The 21,440-nt window shown below is 43.3% G+C and overlaps 1 protein-coding gene and 1 long non-coding RNA gene across 9 annotated transcripts in view; one reads left to right on the top strand and one right to left on the bottom strand.

Annotated features, from left to right (window-relative positions):
• The window catches only part of CDK6 (cyclin dependent kinase 6), a 237,502-nt gene extending 225,907 nt beyond the window's left edge, over nt 1-11,595 (bottom strand). Inside the window, exons 1-2 of one of the 6 annotated variants that reach the window (XM_057550531.1) lie at nt 11,288-11,594; nt 7,832-8,440 (exon numbers count right to left, since the gene is read on the bottom strand). In XM_057550531.1, coding sequence (XP_057406514.1) covers nt 7,832-8,023 — 192 coding nt within the window. In that variant the 5' untranslated portion in view covers nt 8,024-8,440; nt 11,288-11,594. Of the gene's footprint in view, nt 1-7,831; nt 8,441-8,552; nt 9,882-10,793; nt 10,813-11,287 lie in introns of those variants that run through there. The other 5 variants (XM_057550528.1, XM_057550529.1, XM_007195774.3 and 2 more) reach the window with 5 other exon arrangements.
• On the top strand, nt 11,268-20,768 carry LOC130708634 (uncharacterized). 3 transcript variants are annotated; one of them, XR_009008913.1, is made up of 3 exons: nt 11,268-11,373; nt 19,619-19,670; nt 20,372-20,768. It is a non-coding gene; the product is annotated as an uncharacterized LOC130708634 (long non-coding RNA). The 3 variants fall into 3 exon arrangements; XR_009008912.1 differs by lacking the exon at nt 11,268-11,373 and adding an exon at nt 18,012-18,142; XR_009008911.1 differs by lacking the exon at nt 11,268-11,373 and adding an exon at nt 18,053-18,165.
• Nucleotides 20,769-21,440: the final 672 nt, after the last annotated feature.

Consider the following 21,440-nt stretch of genomic DNA (forward strand, 5'->3'; position numbering starts at 1 on the left):
CCTTCATAGACATAATTCCATTTGATCATAGTAACTCTCAGGTCAAAAGAGTTGTAATAATTTCTATTTTATTGTGGGAAACGCCAGGTCACTCAGCTAATAGAGGAGTCAGAACAGAATCGATTATTCTCTTAGCCCATGACTGGGAACATTTTTTAAACTTATGACAATGGAAAATTTCAAATATATACAAATGAGGAGAGAATAGTATAAAGAACTTCCACAGCTTCAACAATGTTCAGCTTGTTTCAGCTCTACTCCATTTTGAAACAAATTTCAGAGTTAATACCATTTTGGGGGTAAACATTTCAAGATGTAGGTACTTTCTGTAATCACTGTCAATCATGTTTAACAAAATGCTTAATATGGCAGATAATCAATAAATACTTGTTGAAAGCTATAGATCTTGCATATGCTTTCAGACATTATTACCCAATTCTGACTAAAAAAAAAATCAATTCTGAATTCCTAGGTGGCACATACTCATTCATTCATTCACAGATATTTATTCTGGGCTACAAGATGCTGGTCACCACGTTAAGTGCTTGGGATACAGCAAGGAACAAGAAAACAAGGGTTTTTCCAGTAGAGAAAGCCAAATTAGTGGGGGAAAAAAGTAAAAGAATTCAAGCAATTGATTAAAGTGTATCCAGAATACCCTATATTCTTACATTAAAAAATGTGCAAATCATTTTCAACTTTTACTGAATATGTGCACATTTCCTAAGGTGAATGTCTTCTCTACAGTATGTAAATTAAGCCCAAGACTGTACAGTTAACTATGGGAATTACTTAAATTTTAAAACTCACTTTAATATAAACTATAAAGATTGGAATAAAACAAAAATGAAACTTTCTCTTTTCAGTATTTATTATTCCCAGGAAACCAAGTAAGCATAAGCCAATATACAGATCCATTTTCCCTCTTTATTTGACACTCCTTAGTATTAACATTCATGTGATGGAAATAATCCACGTGGTCCCTTCCTTATTAACTGGACGTCCTTTCCATTATTTCATTCACTTGTTCATTTACTCATTTTATTTCCACTGGATGTAGAATGTAAACAGACATGACCCAAAACACATTCCCTGCCTCAAGGAGCTCACAGCTGGGGTGTGGAAAATGGTGGGTGGAGGGAAGATTAATATTATATCTTAAATAACAGACATAATAATATTAAAGAGCAGACATATACTACGTGCCATAAGGGAGGGCCAATGTTGTCAGGGTTCAAAGGAAGCAGACATTTTATCCAAATGAAGGTATTAAGGAGTACACCACACACAAAAAAAGGTGGCATTAGAGCTTGGTTCTGAAGGATGCTTCAACAGGTGGAAAGAGTGGTACAGGGAGGAACACTGTGAACACATTCTGAGATCAGCCCCAACTGAAGTCGAAGAGGTGATGGCAAGGAGCATATATATGTAGGGGAAATGGACTCGTCAGTCTGACTGTAGGATACATGCAGCAAATACCCACGAAGAACACAAGGAAACCCTATCAAAGTTGAAGCTAGTACTGAAGATGAAAAAATGGACAGTCACAGGGAAAATTTAAAATATCAATAAGTATTTGAATGCTCTTATTATATAGCCTTGGTATACAGATACTGTATAGTTAATATCAATAATCTCCCAGTGTTTAGCCGGAGATACCTACTAATGCTATATGCAACTCTAAAAGGATGAAAAGTTCTCATCTAAGGGGTTTATAATTTAATTTATTCTACATCATTCATTCAGGAAACATACTGGGCAACTAACAGTACGGACACTGTTATTTAGGAATATAAAAGATACATACAATCCTTGTCTTCAAGTCAGCAAACATAAAGTCATTAAACAGAAAATACTTTTCTATCCCAAGGGAATGTTTTCTAATATGCAGTGACCATTAGTCATCCTGTCCTGTTAACACTGGATATAAACCTGCGTTTCAACCTTAGTTATCCTCAGTTTGTATCTACAATGCATATAATTATGGAATAAAATAGCTGACTAAAAATAAGACAATTCTTTTATGCATTTACAAAACAATTCCTACACAGGCCAAAGGGGGTTGGATTAGGTTAAACCTAAGACCCTCTTCAATGAAAAAATTCTTATACTGTGATTCTAACTCTACTGAACTAAAATCCTTTAGGAAGGGTAAATTGGAATCAATAATTAAAATGGCTACTTAAATGACAAAGTCAGTTATTGTCCAAATTTAGGTAAACTACTAAGTGTTTAATAATGACGCCATCCCAAATGGACTTCCAGGCTACTACTGCACACACACAGATTCCTGCCACATGCCTTAAGGTGCCTTTATTTCACCTCAATGGAGAGCAGTTACATGTGCAGCTGGTAAAACAAAATCAAGTATGGTAGCACATTGGTGACATTGAAAACAACTGCCCAGTGGCTCTTATAAAACTCCTCCCTCTGACTGCTCACCTGCCTGCCCCAGCAGACTTAGCATCTATAGAACACCACTCAAATGGTAACCTTTATGTAGGCAGGCTTGTTACCAACCACCTGTGACCATTTTCAGTGCCGCCTCCTGCCCCTTGAACATAGCCCAACATTACCAATACTACCTTCTTCTACTGCCACTCCTCCTGCAGCCAGATTTCATCTCTGCTATGTTCTACCACAGCAGGAAGCTCACAATTAATTTCCGTCCTAAGAAGACTGAGAAGCTTATCTGAACTTCATAAGAAATAGAAATCGTGTTATTAGTTCTTCAAGAAGCATGGGTAACACATATTTGCTTAGGTGTCTAGAGGTTGTTATGCTACCTAATTTTCAAGTATTATGGTATTTATTTCACTAAATGGGTATTAGATGCCAGAGCCGCATTATGTAATAGCTCATTCATAAGACGAGTACCAAGCATTTAGATGTTTTTAACTATTCTCTGTCTAAAATGAATTCAATATTACTTAATTATTTAACTACATTATTTACCCATATTATTATTTAACTCCAGCTATTTAAATGATCATAGTTATTACCCAACTTCCTTAAAAGCAGAATTTAATGGATAATCATCACACTTTTTACAGATTTACTTCAGTAAGGCATACTGCAGAATTCAGGAATTTCCTGAGTTGATATGTCATTTATTCCTGGCAAACTATCACCTTTGTCTACATATAGCTCATATTTTCCGAACTAGAAATGTACTCACTTGAGTTAACTTCTTCCACCAAACAAAAAGAATTATTTTAAAATTGCTACTCAGATTTTAGAGAAAGTCAACGACTTTAAAATGGCATGACAGACAAGCTGCCTGACCTCTGACCTTCAGGTTCTTTATCTATAATAATAAAAGGGTTGAAAGACTTCCCAAGTATCTTTCAACCCTAATATTCATGAGTTTCCAACGACACTGTGAGTACTGGATGTTTCGTTCTTAAAAAACATTCCTAGGAAATCATCAATAGTGAGGCATATTTTTTTAAGGGTAATTTACTTTTAACAAGGAGTCTATTTTCACAGATATCCATTTACCCTTGTCTTAAACATAAGAAAATACACCAAGAGATATTCACATTTATACAAGTTTCCCTTTTAGAAGCCATTTTCTCCTTGATAGAGAACTTCTAGTAATTCCATGGTGATAATAGTTGTGTAAAAAGGATACAGTGCAATCAATGGCAACAATTCAGCACTACCAAGTTCTTCTGCAGGAACAAGGAATGGGCAGAACATCATTGTGAAAATGTGTATTTACTAAATAAGCTCAATAAATTGGGACTTCTCAAGGAACTGTTAGAGAATGAAAGACCAAACATACTTTTCACATACTGACATTTAAAAAGACAATTTAAACTCCTGCTTTTCCTGCCTTCAATGAAACAAGCCCTAATAAATATATTATTCACCTACAAAACAACACTTTTATTCAGAAGGATTCCCATGAACTAACCCACCTGAGGTTATGATCTAATAATCATTGAGCTGCATGCATTTTTCTGGCGTTTTTAAGCAGTGATTAAATATGCTAATAATCATAATTTAACATATTTAGACACAAGTTTACTCACTGAAATACCATGAGTTTTAGTTTCCTGAACCAGTACTTGAATTTGAATTACTTTTACTGCTACACTAACAAATTTAATCCCTGGAGACAACACTGATAGCACTTACCAGGACTTTGTAATGACATGATACTACCATGTATCGGGGTTATGATGATCATCTTATTTCTTCAAAAACAGGGGAATTACTTGGGAGGAGTAGCCAGGTATGATTTACCCAAGTATCTTTCCCAGCACCTAACCCCATGGTTTTTAAACAGTAGGCCCTTCCTAAATCCTTGTTGAGTAAGTGGAGCTCAAATGTTCGTATCTATTAATTACATGTCAATGTCTTCTTATACAGATCTCTTGGTATGTGCCTAAAGTGAAATTTAATCCCCCCAAAGCATTTGATTCTGATTAGTGTTTTAGTTATCTAACTATTCAATCAGCAAATTCAGGGTAACCAAATTACCACAAATATTAGATGCTCTGAAAAAAATGGTTAGCTTAAATATAGCAAAACAAACCAATGGAAATAAAGAGAACTGAATTTTTAAAAAGATAAAAGAACTGCTCATCCCATTACAAGGTTAAGTTCTGTAAATGTAGAGACTTTTTTGACTTGTTCACTGATGTATCCCCAGCTTCCAGCAGTGTCTGGCAAATACTGGGCCTCAGTAAATATTTGATGAATGAATAGATTGCTGATAAAACATATTATTTTATCTACTATATATATTTAGTTCAGAATGTAAAATAGGATTCATTTGTGGAGTGCAGAAGCTCTAATATAAGCTGATACTGAAATCTGATTCTGGCAAAGTCGCCAGGATTTGGGATTACCAACTGCAAGATACAAGTAAGTCTACATCCCAGACACTGACTGGCTGATCAAGCCTGGGCCTGGGATGTATCAAGCACAGGTAAGCAAGAATTTCAAGTCACTATCCCTGTGCATGCAGGCAGTACCAGTGCCAGCAATAACAAGACAGTTTTTCTGGCAAATCCATCAAAATTAAATCTTAAACTTTTGAAAAATGAATATGTTTATTATGCTCCTTCAAGCTTAGAGGCTTAACTATCTGTGGGAGGTGCCTATAATCATGATCAATTACTTGTGACTTGAAGGCACTTATTAAGGCATCTGCCCTTTTAAGAAACCTTTAAAGAACCAGCCATAGGACTGTAAAACGGATCCTGCAGGGCAACAATAAATCACAGGTTTGGGGGCCCAACTTTCACAACTCTCCCTTGAAAGGAAAGAATTTGTTGTCACCTGTCCTTGACTTCCTGATCCTGCCTGAACAAATATCAGCATCCTCTAAAATCTGAATTCCTAGTCTAGCTAAGTAAGTCATGGAGGCCAGTAATTGCCCCAAGGCAGAAGTGGAAGAGAAGAAACAGGAAGGAAACAAAACGGAATGGAGATCTGCAGCTCGTGAGGATGACATCATCAATAATTTTCTGAAGTGTCACTGAATTTCATGGCATTTTACTGATGGTCTTTTCTGACAAACTACAGTCTCATTATATTCAAGCAGCTTCTTGGTTCCAAAGCCTGTAATGTCTGGGTTTGAGTATGACTTGTTCTACTGGAAAGGTCAGGTGAACTGATGCCTTACTGGGAACTTTCTCCATGGCAAGGGCCCCACTAACCTGTCTGAACACAAATAATACGTGGACGTTTGAAGCATTCTTAAATTTACAAAGTGTTTTCATATACACTATCTCAGTTTCTCCTCACAATTCTTAAGAGGTAGATGTCATCGTCACCACTTAACATGTGAAATTAGTTTTAGAAAATGATGCCTTTGTCTTCAACTTGTAAGTATAGTCTCCTAAAATTTCTCAGTATAGAATCCAAGACATGGGTTAGTTAGAAATCTGTAAAGACACACCAACCTCAAGAGAATAAATCAAGAGAATAAGATGGATTAGCCAAAAATCTACCAGCACAATGACAAAAACAACCTTCCTTTGTCACAAGAATAAATTGTGCTTTTTAAAGGATGTTACACCAGGGTGCCTCTGTAACACCGCTACAATTGGAAGAACATGATTTTATTTATATACATGATAATCATCCTTAACTGGACACTATCCAAAGGTAACAGACAAAATAAAACAAGAACTTTGGACCTACAATTCTAGTGGTGGAATTCACCCTTTGGGAAGTGTCTAGGTGATTCCACTAGTTACAGGGGACAAAATGTACCCTTCACTTTTCTCTCCAATATCACAAAGACTCCCCAAAAGGGTTTTTGTTGTTTTTCAACAAAGAAAACATACACACAAAGGGTTATCTATTGCTTTTATTTATAATCCCATCTTCCTAAAACACTGATTCCCTCAGTCTCATTATCTTTTGTCCCTCTCTTCTTTACTGGCTAAAATAGAGGTATATTAGGGTCCTATCTTTATAGCCATTTACTACTTTATTTATGTATTTATGATTCTTTGCTGCTTTCTAGCCTGAGTCTGACTGTGTCAGGAACAAAGCACAACACAAATCATCCAACCTGGGATAAGAGGAGACAAACTGAAACCTCCCAGGAAGATTCTGTAGACACTTGGGCTCCCTGAAACTATAGAGGGCTTGGTATTTCAAAGGTCAGCCCTGGGTCTCTCCGCTTTGATGACTAATGTTAAACTGTTTGACCTTTTTACAAAAATATTTAGCTGTGCTTATTTACATAATTTCATCCACAGCACACATACAGTAGTAGACACATATCTGTTGAACAGAACCCTTAGACGGATGAGAAGACAGGAAGAAGACCTCAAGACCTCCTTTTTCGAACATACTACCTTAGGAGTTGAGAAAGGTAAAATCACACCCTGATTTGTAGAAGTTTCTGGGCATTCCTTTTCAGCTTGAAACTATGCACCTCTGTTTTAAAAAGAAAAGGATGACACACCACACAATGTCAAACACACAGTAGGGAAATTCCAGGATCACTAAGAAAACATCATTATCTTAAGTGACACACACTTTGGTTTAATACTGGTTACCACACAAGAGAGGCTATAAGTACTGGTGCCTCCTCACCCACCAGCACAACCCACCCAGGAAAAGCAAGGGCAGGACCTTTAGAATCTAAAGATTCCACAACCTGGACTCACATCTGACCCTTTGGAGAGGGAGTCTAAGGACTATGCCGGCCCAGAGACATAAAGTAATGCAAACAGGTAACATTTGGGGAAGAAATTTTTTAAATGACATAAACTGGGCATCAGCACTGAAGTCCTTAGACCATCAGAAATCCTTATTATTATGCAACGTTAATAAAAAGAAACTGTAGGTGTGACTGGCAAAACTATTCTTAAAAGTTTCTGCACTTTTAAACCTTATTTCTACTAGGCCCCGACAATAAAGTTTTCTTTCTACTAATTATCACCATATTCTCAGACCTCTCACTCATTCTCTCAAAAATTCCCCCAATGTCCATGGAAACCATGCTGGGGCTGGAGGGGCGCGTCTCAGGTTGTCTTGTTCTGTCCCTAAAAGACGCCCATCTTTCTGGATCCCTTTCAGGGTGGGCAGGGAGAAAACATTTAGAACTCGCACAGCGGCAAGGAGGCCTGCGCAGGTCACATTTTATGACTTGTCTTTCTGTTCGCTGTCTGGCAAGGTCACCGGCTCTGGCTCGTGGCTCTGTCGACAAAACTTACTCTCACTCGGTAAGGTCAACGGGTCGCACCGGGCCTCCCTAGCCGCCCCCCTGCCCCCCAATCTTCGTGGGCCCCAGGATCCCAGGCCCGGCCCTCCCACGGCGCGCGGCCCCCGACGGCACGGGCGCCGCTCCACCGCTCACCTGACCACGTTGGGGTGCTCGAAGGTCTCCAGGTGCCTCAGCACCGCCACCTCGCGGATGGTAGAGAGCGGCATGCCCTCCTCGCCTGTCTGCACTCGCACGCGCTTCAGCGCCACGAAACGGCCTCCGTTCTTCAGGTCCCGGGCCTTGAACACCTTCCCATAGGCGCCCTCCCCGATCTCCGCCACGCATTCGTACTGCTGGTCGGCACGGCTCAGGCCGTCCTTCTCCATGCCGCCCGGACGCCGCCCGGCGCGGCGCCGCAGGGGCGGGCGGGGGGCGCGCTCGGCTCGCTCGTGGCCGCCGCTTGCCTCCTCCCGGACCCCCCGGCCTGCTCCCTCGCGCCCTAGAGCTCGGTCTCGCTCTCTCTCACCCCCGCCGACTACCGCGGTCCGGCGCTCGGACTCTCGCGGTCGCCGGGGCTGGATGGAGCGACCTCCCCGCGGGCGGGCGCAACCCTGGTGCCGCCGCTGCGAAACTCCGCCTGCCGAGTCGCCGAGGAGCAAGCCGATCCCTCCTCTTCCCTCCCCGAAGCTCAGTCCTCTGTACAGACACCAAGGCGATTACATAGCCTTTGCCCGAGCGCGTCTCACTCCACAGTCCTTCCACCTAAAAGAGGAGACGGGAGGACAAGAAGAAAGTGTAATCAGACATCCCAGGCGCCTTCCTCGGGGTTCCTGTAGACACCCCTCCTCCTCCTTTACGAAGCCCCCTTCGCTACCCTCTGCGAGCTCCTGCCCTCTCCCAGGCCGCTTAATCCTTCCTGGTTCCTCCGAGAAAAGCGAAGTTACTTTTCTTTCCCTGCAGAGCTGGAGCCGTCTTCGCGCGGAGAGGTTGCAGGGGCCCCTCGGGGATGAGCGCGGGGCGCGAGACGCAGTGGAACGAGAGGGGGCGTGCCAAGCAGCCCAGAGTGTGCCGGGAGCGCGGGGGAGGGGAGGCGCCGGGCACGTCAATGTCACGGCTTAATATTTATCCTTATATCATTGTGCTGTGCTGCTACCCTCCCCGCCTGCCCAGGCCTGGAGGTGCAGGGAGAGGGGCTCCTGGGGTGCCGTGGGGCGTTTCGGGGTCGTGCACAACCTGGTGTGGAGAGACCGCGGGTCCACTGGTGTGCGGCCGCAGAATGTGGGTGGGGGCTCCCAGGACCCTGTAACCCGAAGCTGGGAGTGTGCGAGAAGGGGTGGTCAGACATCTGCTCGGAAATTGCTTCCTTTCTTTCCACTTTCAGTTTTTCTACGAGGACACATTTTAAAACGACTTGCACACACAAATGGTCTTTTTAGGGTAAAGGAATCTGGATTGGAAGCGGAATTCTTCCTCCGACCTAGAGGACCTCCCTGGTGGAGACCCATCAGGTCGGGGAGGGCTGGAGCTCCCGCTCCTCGGGGGTGGGTGAGCGACAGGGCCCTGGGGGTGGGGTGGGAAGTCGCCCAAGGGACCCTAAGAGTGGGAGAAAGAGGTGTCCACCGCACTTCAGCTTGTCGTCTCCTTGGAGAACAACTTCAGAAGGAAGGCAGCATAACCGTGACTCGCCTAGAAATTTTCAACCGATTGAACCTGAGTAAAACTCAGCCTCCCCTTAAAAGGGGTGGGCGGGGGGAGTAAATGCTGAGCCTCCAGGGGAAAGTGAGGAGGGGTTGCGCCCTTGAGGCCTGGACTCGCGAACCCTTCCCCACTCCCAGGGTCGTCCCCAAAGTAGGCAGCAGAGGTAGCTGCTCCATTCCCCTTTCGGCTTAAGGCCGGGTCCGAACAGCAGCCAGTGGCCCCCCAGGAGACCCCCACACAACAAAGCGGGGGGGGGGGGGACGACGCACTTTCCCTTCCCATTCAGCTGCAATCCAGGACCCAGGGAACCTCCTCCCCACCGCCGCTTTGGCCTCGGCCGGACATTCGCCACTACAGTCGCGTGTCCGAAATTCTCGGGGCACCTCGGAATTACCTGCCCGGCAACCGCTGGCGCGCTCGCCTTCTGCCAGGCATTATAGAAACAAAATGCGCGACCCCCACGGTCTGCGGGCGGAGGGGCCCGCAGCAGGGACAGAGACCCTCACACTCACTCTATTCAAAACTCTCCTTAAAAGGTGAAGGCGAATCCTGGGGGAGCCGAGGAACGAGCCCCTAGAGCCAGCACCGCGGTCTGAGGCAGGCCGAGGGCCACACAGGTAGCGGAGGAGCCGCCGCAGGCTGCGCAGCCCGCCCCCTCCCGCGGCCCCCCCTCCCCTCCGCTCCCCAGTCCTGACCGCCGCTCGGCAGCGAAGGAAGCGTCGGGGACGTCCCACCCCCGCAGGGAACTGCGCCCGCTGCCCCCGCCTGGCCCCGCACCGCCCGCCCCGGCTCTCCCCCCTCGCTCTCCGGACTGTCGGCTCCGGCGGAGAGAAACGGGAGCAGCAGTGCCTTTTCCCCCCCCTCTCCTCCACTTTTTTTTTGTTGTTGTTGTTGCTTTCCCACGCTGGCTGAATGTGACTTGACCCCATTTCAAAAAAGTTTGACATAGTGCTTCAACATTTCCGCATTCCTCCGCGACTACAAAGGCTGCAGCCGCCTCCTTCTGCTTTCTGTCTCTGCTCTCTGTCTTCACACTCAATGAAATCCTTCATGTGCCTCTCCCGAAGCCTGCCAAGCACCGCAAGGGTCGCCACCAGCGCAGCGACAAGAGGCCGCACCGGGGACCACGACTCCCGCGTGTGCGCACAAGCAGATGCGCCCACGTGCACACTGACGGGCGCGGTGCTGGGCCCGAAGGTGCTCACCCCGGGGCGTGCGTTTTAACTTCGATATTTTAAATTAGAAAAGTAAACTGGGAAACTAAAGCAAGCGTGCATCCTTGCGGGGCTTCCAGCCTGGGCACTGGCCGCCTGCGTGCACTCCTCTAAGTGTGCATAACACGCCCGTAGGGGTTGCCAGCAAGAAGTCTGCGTTAACATTTATCTCTTGGTGGGTAAGGTGGAGCCCACACCCGTACCTCAACGAGCTTTCGGGGGAGCTTTCGGGGGACATAAACATAAGGCACCGAAACACATTCTCCCCCATGGAGTCCCCAACAGCAGTGCATTTTAAACCCTAAATGTGGATTATTATGTGAGTTTCCGAGTGGAGCTTGAGTTCCGTTTGAAGAAGCTGGATAAAAAGTGTTTGTGGGTGCGCTTGTGCGCAAGGCTAAGTGTGAGCTGGCACAGGATCTCGGTGTTGGGGGTCGTTCCTCGTGTGGCGTCCTAATCTGGCGTCCTGTAGCCGGATTAGGAGAAACTCCTTTAGCTCCCCAAAACTAGCCCCCATAACTACCCCGCCTCGGTTCCTAAGGGGTTAACCAAAGCCTATTCCGAGAACCTACCGCCCCCCCACCGTCTCCGTCCCCCCTACCCACCCTCGCCTCCGACACCGGCCAAGCCCCCAAATCTCCCCCGGGGACCCTCCCCCCACCCCGCAGCCCACCCACCCGAGCGCACAGCTCTTTACCTGAGGGGCCCGGCCGCGTCGGGCCTCGCGAAGGGGCTGCGGGTATCAGTTCGACCTTCACACGTGTCCACGGCGGCACGGAGCAGGTAACCCGGCTTGGAGGAAGGAGTTACCAGCACTCTCTCCGGCGAAGGGGTGGGCACTACGGCGGAGGGAGGAGGGGCGGCGGAGGGCGCCGCCCGCGCCGCTCGCTGGGGGCGGACGGGGCTGCGGGGCTCCGGCCGGCGCTCGGGGCCCGAGCCGGGGAGGCGACGGGGGCGGGGTTGGGGGCCCCGGAGGCCGACTCTGCCGGAGACCCTCCCGGCGGCGGGGTTGGGGGCTCGGCGCTCAGTGGCAAGCGAGTGTGCAAATTAAAGCCTTCCGGAGAGAGGGGAGGCGGCCGAGACCCGGCTGTGCTCTGAGCCTCCCCGCTCCCTAGCTCTCTGCTCCGAGTGGGGGGCGAGAAAGAGGGGGGAGTTCAATGAAAATTTCCGGCTTTCACTGCAACTGGAGTGAGGGATCTTGCGACTAAAATAAGAGGCGTGAGAGGGAGAGTGGGATGTGTCGTCGGGAGTCGGCGGAGTTACCAAACCCAGGGTCGCCCAGAGTTGGGGTTTTGACAGAGTGAGGCGGGCTGGGCGTATCAGCAGTCTGTGATGTAGACGGATGGGAAAAACACAAAACAACCAACAATAATTATGAGGGGCCGGTGGGGATGGTAAATACCAACACTTTCCAAGAAACTGAAAATTCAGACCAAAAAAATAACTCTTCTCTATTTAAAAAAAAAAAAAAATTGGCAGGACGCCTTGCAGAAAAGAAAATACTAATCTGTCCAAGCACTTTTCACTTTCAGCATGAGCTACATTTGTTTTGTTTTCCTTCGCTTCCTTTCGGCCTCACAAAGCCCTATCTTTTCCTTTTGGACAGAGGATATGACTTGGAAATTGTCAGGCACTCTTGTGGTTAACGATCTACTTGAAGGAGCTGGCCGGTTCACAATTACTAAGAGATTAGCAAATGCTGAGGGTTCACTAAGGTATTTCTGGGGAGGTAAAAAGCCTAAAATTGATTGTAAATAACAGAACTGCAAGGTAAGAGACACACACGCACACACACACAAAGAGGAGACAACACGATTCGGTGGGTGCTCAGTTTAAATGCATTATTGGAATTCTGAAATTTGAAACCTTGTAAGAATGTATACTTTACCTGCTGAGAAAACCTGAATACAGTTATTTCAGGTGAAAATGAGATTTTGGAGAAAAAGAAAAGTCTTCTAGACTTTCTACAGTGATGTAAAACAAAACTTAAAATAGCTATTTTTTGGGAAAGAATTCAGTGTTTTCCAAAATCTCTATCTGTAGAATACTTGAAACCCTTTAAATATCTTAATGCAAACCCTAAAAAATTTTATTTATTTCAGTGCTCTGTGGAAAAGTAAAAACCCAGAAAAATTCTGTTGGAATTGAAAACACTACCTTATAAATCTTTTGACTTCACAGTAGATCAAACTTTTGCTTTATAAAATTGATTCTATATTACAGTGTGAAGTAACAGGTTAGGTAAATAAAAATTGTTGCATTTCCATTAGTGAATATTTTGCAATGCATTATAATAATTTATTCTTAAAAAATAAAAGTGAATAATTGTGTTTTTTATGCTTAAGATAGTTCATAAAATACATTTTGTGTTTAGAAGCATATCTTCTAAAATGAAATCCAATTTCTGAACAAAATTTGTATGTGTAAAGATATCTATAATCTCATATACCTTACAGATTTAAGAAAGCCAATTGTTGGATTTTGTATTTATATAAAATATTGGATCACTACAAATCACTAATCAGACTTTAAACCAGAGACACAGATGGGAATCCTCCATTTTGATAATTGCTTACACTATCAATGCTTTTTAAAACAAGATTTACTTGCTGGTAATTAACACATTTATATAATTCAGAAATAATTGTCAATAAATAGTCATATTTATTGGAACCAGCAAATGATTGTAAGAATTTGAGTAAATAATTTGTTTAAAAATATTAAGCTGTAAATATCTTTTAAATTAACTGAAAAATGTCTTTTCTACACTGGGTTGCATTTTGAATTGCTGAATTTGGTAACAACCATAGATGGATTAGAAACTTCATGATTTAGCTTACTACATCACTTGGGCTATGTCAAAAACAATGAAACTTTATTTAATTATATATGTTATTACTGAGTGTTACCTCTCTTTATGTCATCTGCTTTCTCTGATACTGTTAATTTATCATGTTCACTCACCCTGGTTATGTTTCACATTAACTCCAGGTTGGTTAAACTTCAGACCAGGAAGTTTTACAATGGATTGTATAAAATTAGTAAATACCAGATTGTTTTTGTTTATGGATAACTTCCTCTGTGGGTAACAGGTTATCATAACAAAATTTGCACAAAGTTTATACACTGTGAACCAAATTCTGACTCCTTTGTTTAGGAGTCTTTGATGAATGAATACATCATTCCAGAATAGTGATTTGTACCAGTATTTTCACACCGCATCTCAGGTATTCTAAAGCTGAAAATCATCTTACAGTTTTTTAAAAATTAGAATTCATGGAATTATTTCCAGATATGATGTTACAGCTTACCCTAAAAGTTTTCTTAGTGTCACATAAGAGATATATTCTGTGTGTGAACATTTTATACCAAATATCTGTATATTTTTGTTTTCACTAAAATAAAAATATAAATTACAGACCAGAATTAAAATTTTTAACACTTTAAGAAATGAGAAATTTGTTTAAAATTAGTAATTATATAATGTACATCTAATTCTAAATGATCTCTAATTTATATTAGCCATTTGAATTTATAAAATACATTTTCTAGATACTCAGAAATGAGGTTTTACTAGAATCTACTACACAATCATCCTAATTAGAGGTCCATGTAGATTTATACTTTTTGTCTATAAAGTTCTGTTTATCATCTTGATAAAAAACCTTTTCTGGTTTAGTAACTTTGAAATTAGTTACCCTCATTTTAACTTGATTTATATGTGTATGTGAACATTACCTTTATTGAGTAATTACCATGAAAAACTTTTTAACAGAAAAAGCATAATATAATTCAGTGCATTTGAATGCATTCTTCCCCCCTACCCAGGCATTTCCAAGCTGTTTTTTTTTTTGGTGGGGGGTTCTTTAAAATATAATATTGAAAATTTGCTAAATATCCTAGAAAAAAATCAATTGTACTACCAACTTTTTCAACTGTAAAATTCTGGACTTTAAATTATTTTTTAAGTTCAACCTTCTAAATAAATTGCTTCCTGTCAATTTGGAGATGATCTGGATTTTTCTCTTCTTGTTGTGTGTTATCTAGTGCATTTCATTTGAGCAGTGGAACTTGAAAAGGTTTTGATATTTGCCGTGAAGAAAAAAAATATGTGAGTTAGTAGCTTATAAAATTTAAGGAGAAAAACCAAACATTATCTATTGAAAACATTCCGTTTTCATGGAGTGAAATTATAATTATCCCTATGCAACATGTCAGTACTATGTTCATATTTGTATAATTGTCATCATCTTTTCAATGTTTTCCTTTTGATAGACACTCATATCTTCTTTTTCCATTGTGAGTGTGTGAGAGTACCTGTATGTTCCTTGGCATATTGTTGTGACACGTTCCAAACATGTTCTTAAGATTCTTTCATCAAGTATATTAGAATTCTGAGTAATCAAAAAAATAACTATGGAAATACACTTACAAAGATGGTGATAGTCACATTGAAATACCTACATTTCCTTTCCGTTTAGAGTGTCCTGTACTTTTCACTGACTTCCTACATTTCTTTTCCAAGATAATACTTGCATCTCAACTGCACACATGGCCTAACAATTATGTCACCATAGCTGCCTTTGGTTGAGCTAAAAGGTGTGTATATGTTTTAGATAAATCGTTCAGATGAAGCAGTGAAGGTCCAACACAGTGGGGGTGAACGATGATACAGTGGGATCTGGGAGATAGGAAGAAGGACAAAGAAAGTCACCTGGGAGAACCTCCTGTGAATGGCTTGGCAGCAGGAATATGTGAAGAAAGCACATGCTAAGGTCCCGGGGCCAGGAGATGTTCCTCAGTGCTCTAGGTATGGCATATCCAGACAACTGATTCTTTTGGAATGAAGAGCATTCTATGTCTATCCTATTATGCAATGAATGAGATTGTACAGTGTATGCGTCCATATTCAGGTAACTCTCTTATGTTGTCTCCTTATGGACTTTCCCTGAAAATAATATAGAATGGAATTCTTCGTAGAATTCTCTGAATGCCTAGAAGAAAGTACATAATAGCATAGCTCTGTGGATCAAACAGTTTACCATAAACTGAAGAGAGGATCCAATTTTTAATCCCTACTATAAATTTGTTCTAGGTTTCTCATAGCTCTGTATCCCCGATACCTAGCATAGTAACTGGCAAGTATTTTATGTCCAATAAGTGTTTGTCAATGGGAAAGTTGACTTTGTATCCTTTATTCCTTCTTCTTTGGGACAATCTATTGATTTCCTTCAGGGGGATATATTAGAATAATTTTTTTATATAATCCCTCCAAAATTTAAGGATCAGTGTGCTGATTTCAGGACCCCAGAAATCTATCTCCTCTACCTTCTGTTCCCTTTCCTTTTAGCCCTCTTCTCTAAATCCGACAGTCCTTTCAGGGCCCAGCTCTTCCTTAAAACCTGGAAGATTCCCTCAGCTCAATGACATTCTCTATGCTCTAACTCCTAGAGGCCATCTGCTTCCTACCTTCCTCAAAGCTTGATGCTCTGCTACCCGCCACCATGAGCTCCCTGAGAGTGTCCACTGTGCCTTGCTCCCTTTGGCAATGTCCCAGCACCTGGCTGTACCATCTGGCTATAGTAGGTGGTCAGTGAACACACCAATGGCTCTTGTCTCTCTCCATGAGTGTTACTGAGTCAAGCAGGCACAGAGCAGCCTGGAATCGTGTGACATAACTAGGATAACATTTGAAAGTGGAGGACGGTGTTCCACTTTGCTTAAACAGGAAAGAACAATGGCATCCTGCTACTTTGTGTGGATTTGTTATGTTTTCTCTTGTGTTGCAGATATTAGTCATTTAAAACATTTTTGTCTGAAAGAAAACACGTTTAGATAAATTACTAAATTTGTCTGAAAGACGAATCTAAAATCTTAACAGAAAGAAAACGTGTTTAGATAATTGTCTCCATTCCCTAACCCTGAAAATCCTGATTAAATGATTTTTCTCTGAAAAAAAGAAATACTAAACTCGGAGGTAACTTAGATACTGTAGAGCCCAGAACCTGGAAAGATTACTCATTTTATTTGCCAATATCCTTAATATTTATGTATCCTAAAGGGCAGAATCCTTGATTTTTAAGTCAGGAGCTTTGTCTTTTATTTGTGGTTCTTCCTCTCTCAGCAATGTTGACTGTACCCTCAGGGGACAAGATATTTAACCTTTCTGACCTTCAGTGTCTATGCCTATTAAACGGGTCTGCTAATCATTCAGGAAGATGTTATGAAAATAGTTTGAAGAGAGGCAGCAAAGAGTTTTACCTTCGTAAGAGAAGATATGGGAGTATAATGGAGGTTGCTGGTCCACATGAAATTTAATATGTAGTTGGCTATGAACTACCTGCACAACCTTGGGCAACACGCTTAAGCCCCTGGGCCTTAAGGTCCTTGTCCGTAAAAGAGATGATGAGACTAGATGATTTGTATGGCTGCTGCAACTTGACAATGCTGTAGTCCAGTCCAGCATGCTGTCTATGCCTGGGACCATCATGATACATCAGTTTTTATAAATGCCCTAAATTAGAGTAGTGACGGAGGATGGGACTCTGACGTCAGCAACCCAGAGAGGGGTCTGGATTTCAAATGTGAATTATATTGGGGTCTCTCTAACTTAAACCTCTGGATTTTCAAGACTGAATAGAAATGAGGACTTCTAGAAAAACATTAGGGGAATTCACTAGCGTTTTCATTAGAGATGGGGAGAGAGGAGCCAGGTTTTAATCTTTTTAGCTAAAACTAAATATGATGCATTAATTAATCAACTCTCATTACTAACATCTGATAAATAAATTACAGTAGTACATACAGAACTAGGATACTCAAGATTAGAAATCTTGGCTGATCACAGAAATTCTTCAAAGATATCACGAAGCCTAACTTTGGGAGATGTGACGAGACATATCTGTAAACTACTAAAAACATCAGTGGCTGCCAGCCCCCCATGAGGTAGTAGAAAGTGGGGGGCGGGAGGGTGAAAGGCAGTATGCAGTGAGTCTGAGGGGCTCCAGCAAAAAACAGAAATTCCGAGAGCTGCGGATCCAAAACCATTATTAAAACGTGTGTAGAAGAACAGACTGTTGCCTCTGTGCTTTTATTTTCTAACACATGAGCCCATGTGCATGGTTTTAAGGTCCTCCCTAGATGTACAGGGAAAAAACATTTACGCAGTTGGAACCAGACGGTCCTGGATCAGAAGTCTGGCTCCATCATGTAATCCTGGACTAGGTTCTTAAACCTTCAGATCCCTCGTCTCCCTCACTCATAAAGTAGGGATACTATTCTCTGCCACAGTAGGTTGGTGTGAGAACTAAACAAGTGCCAACTGTGTACATTTTGCATTTAGCAGACACTTAACAAATATTAGGAAACAATCAATATCCCTTTTGTGAAATCACATTTCCTATTCTTTCTCTTTTAGGGGCAGCTAACCCTTTGACTGACATGTCGTTCTTTTTAACTGGATTGAAACATCCGCCTATTGCAGAAGTAGCAGCCTAAAACAGAGCACACCTAAAATTATCTGGGGCTTTGACAACACCACAACTGTCTCTGGGTGTGTGAGGAACAGAGGAGGAGGTGGGGTGTCTCGCCTGAGACCTCTCTGTCTTATCCAGATCTTATCCCAGTACTGCTCAGTCTCCTTAGTCCGTTCCTCACTGTCCCCCCTCACTCTCTTCCCTACAAGTGGCTCTGTTCTTCCTTTCTCCGCTGCTTTGGTGTGGCCTGAGGGCCAACTCATTCTGTCCCTTAAATATGTACCCCATACTTGTGGACACTTGTCTTAAAAGCCCTGCAACTCGGCTGCCTACACGCAAGAGCTCCTCTGTGGATCACGCCTCCACAGTCACTGGCTCCTACTTCTCTTGTTCGAAGTACTGACTGTTATCCTGTTTGTCATCCTCTCCATCTCCGCCCTACACATCAACCTGGTCTTCCTGGCTTAGCAGAAGTTTCCTTAGATGACACTGTATTTCCTACCCCATACTCTCTCCTTAGAAACTCTGGAGGGGAGCTACCCTGTCTCCCCTGCCCTTTTCAATTTTTATTTTTTGAACTCCCCAGGGACATTTCCTCAGCTTCTTGTCCTTTGATACTCAAATGCTTCCTTGCGAGCCATTTTCCTCATCGCTTTCTCATCCTTACCCACGGGCCATCAGATACCTGGACCACCCAGTTCCTGGAGTTCTGTCTTCTACTGTCTCCTACTGAGGTCCCACAGGATGATGGACTCCTTCAAAGAGGGGTCTGCAGCTTTTATTGCTTCATCTCTAAATCCTGGCCCAAAGTCAGTGAACAAGAGGTGTTGGCTAAAGGAAAGCTGCAGTATCATAGGAAACACAGGTGCCATCAGATGATCTTCCATCTGAGCAGTGACCTGGCACTCTCCCAGGCACATCTTGCTCACCTGTGTCCTCCCTGCTCTGGATTCTATGCTGTCTTCTTTAAGAGTGAACCCCGGAGCAGGGTAGGTAAAGGTCTCCACCTTTGGGTTGCACCATCCCCGCCTCCCTTGATACAGGAGTACATAGAATGGTTGATAGAAAGCTCATGAAGCTGAATTGATCTGACCTATGGGTTCATGCTGGTCAGGAAGAGCCATGAAATCCAGGCAAGGAAGCTTAAACTTGATTATTAGGCAAAACACAAAACTGATTTAAGATTTTTGAACAGGGAAGGTGGCTCTTAGAGCAGTGATAGCACAGAAGTCATAGTCATAGTCATAGCATAGATAGTCACAGAAGTCAAAGGAGATTACTTTGGTACTAGCAGGGCCAAGAGGCTGGCATCAGGGAGGCCAAATTACAGGCTCCTGCTGGTGGTGAAAAGACCCAGAATGATAGTTAAGAATGGGGGAAAAAAGAGAGAATGGCTACAAGAGAGAATTCAGAGGAAACATTTGACAGGATTTGGTTAATAACAAGATAACAGAATAATGAGAAGAGTTAACAAGTATATAGCCTGTCAGGGCAGCTCTGGCACTTTATATAAATTAACCTATTTAAACCTCCTAATTATGTCCATTTTTCAGACAATGAAACTGAAGCATAGGACCAAACTTCTAACCAGGCTTTGGGTCCAAGGTATGAAAATAATTAATAATTAAAATACTACTACTAATATAGTGTATAATAGATAAAATAAAGATGGCTTGGTGAAGGGTTAGGAGTTCCATTTCTGAATCTGAGATGACAGCCAAATGAAAATATCCAGTGGTCACGTGGAGTGGGGAGCCCTTTCACTTTTGCCTGGTTCTGCCTTAAAATACACCCAGATCCACCATCCTGGAGAAACCCACTGCTGTTTTCAAATGACATTCTGCTTTTTTTCCCCTTTCCTATTGGCAGGGCCTGTTGCATGGGTTGGACAGAAGGGTCTTGTGCGTGGTAGAATGCTCTGCTGTGGCCATCGTAATAACTTTTGAGCAAGGTGCCTACATTTTCATTTGGACTGGGTCTGCAAATTTTGTAGAGGGCCTGCCTTTCTGCTGGAACATCTGGGATGGACATTTCAGATGTGGGCATTCACTTCACAGTTCAGGCCTCCTTCTGAGCAGTGACCTGGCACTCTTCAAGGGATGTTTGCTCCTTTCGCTGCTTCTGTGAGACTGTTCTTTCCCACATCGTCATTGATGCAGTCAGTGCCAGTTTTTTCTTAGTTGTTAGGCTCTGCACTTCTTACGCTGGTTTTTCATCTTTTCTCGAAATTCTCTCCTGTCTTAGCTGTCATGACCCATGACGTCTGCCACTTCTTGATTTGATGTTCTTTTGTTTTCCACTGCCAGCTTTTCCTCTGGGTCCTGCCCCATACCTGGAGGTATCTTCTACGACTCAACAATCAGCAGCTGAACTGCTCTTCTGCAAGTTCACTTACTCCCATTTAACCCCTCAGAACGTCCCTTGTGGTATGCATATAAAAATGGATTTCTGGGGCTTCCCTGGTGGCGCAGTGGTTAAGAATCCGCCTGCCAATGCAGGGGACACGGGTTTGAGCCCTGGTCCGGGAAGATCCCACGTGCCGCGGAGCAGCTAAGCCCGTGCGCCACAACTACTGAGCCCACGTGCCACAACTACCGAAGCCCATGCACCTAGAGCCCATGCTCCGCAACAAGAGAAGCCACCGCAATGAGAAGCCCGCACACCGCAACGAAGAGCAGCCCCCACTCGCCGCAACTAGAGAAAGCCCGCACACAGCAACAAAGACCCAACTCAGCCAAAAATAAAATACATTTATAAAAAAAAAAAAAATGGATTTCTATCATCCTTGTAGTAGTCACTGCCTGGACCCTAACCACAAACCCGACCTGATTCACTCTCCTTTTCTGTACCTGTTCTGAATTTTTCCACCTGTTGACTTCATAACTCCTCAAATTTATGGCCTCTCCTTACTCTGTTGGTCTTCACCTTTGACTTCTCTACTCAACCACCAGTCCGTCGTAGGGTGTTCCCCAATTCCAACTGTTTTAGGCCATGCTGGGAAATTCTTGGCTTAATCCAGCCCTGTCTCCTGGCCTTTCATCTTGACCAGGTGCTAGAAGCTGATGCTCCTACCAAGTCTGTCTTAGCTCTGTTGGTGTCCTCTCACCTACCTCTGCACATCTGACCCCGAAGCTGAACAAGCCTGACATTGAACTTTGCCTCGCAGAGCCACCCCACTCACCCTGCTCCTGCCTATGTGTTTGCCAAATAACCAACTTTCTTGAGAGCCCATTCCTTCTAGGCAGTGCTACTATATTTCCCTAGTCCATTCTCTATCTTGGTTTCCCAAAGATTATTTCCTATTTTCTGTCTTCTCAGATCTCCAGCACTTTCTTCCCATGCTCATTGTCATGATGCCCTTACTTTTTATTTCAC

Source organism: Balaenoptera acutorostrata, chromosome 7 (assembly GCF_949987535.1).
Source record: "Balaenoptera acutorostrata chromosome 7, mBalAcu1.1, whole genome shotgun sequence".
NCBI classification, from domain to species: Eukaryota; Metazoa; Chordata; class Mammalia; order Artiodactyla; family Balaenopteridae; genus Balaenoptera; species Balaenoptera acutorostrata.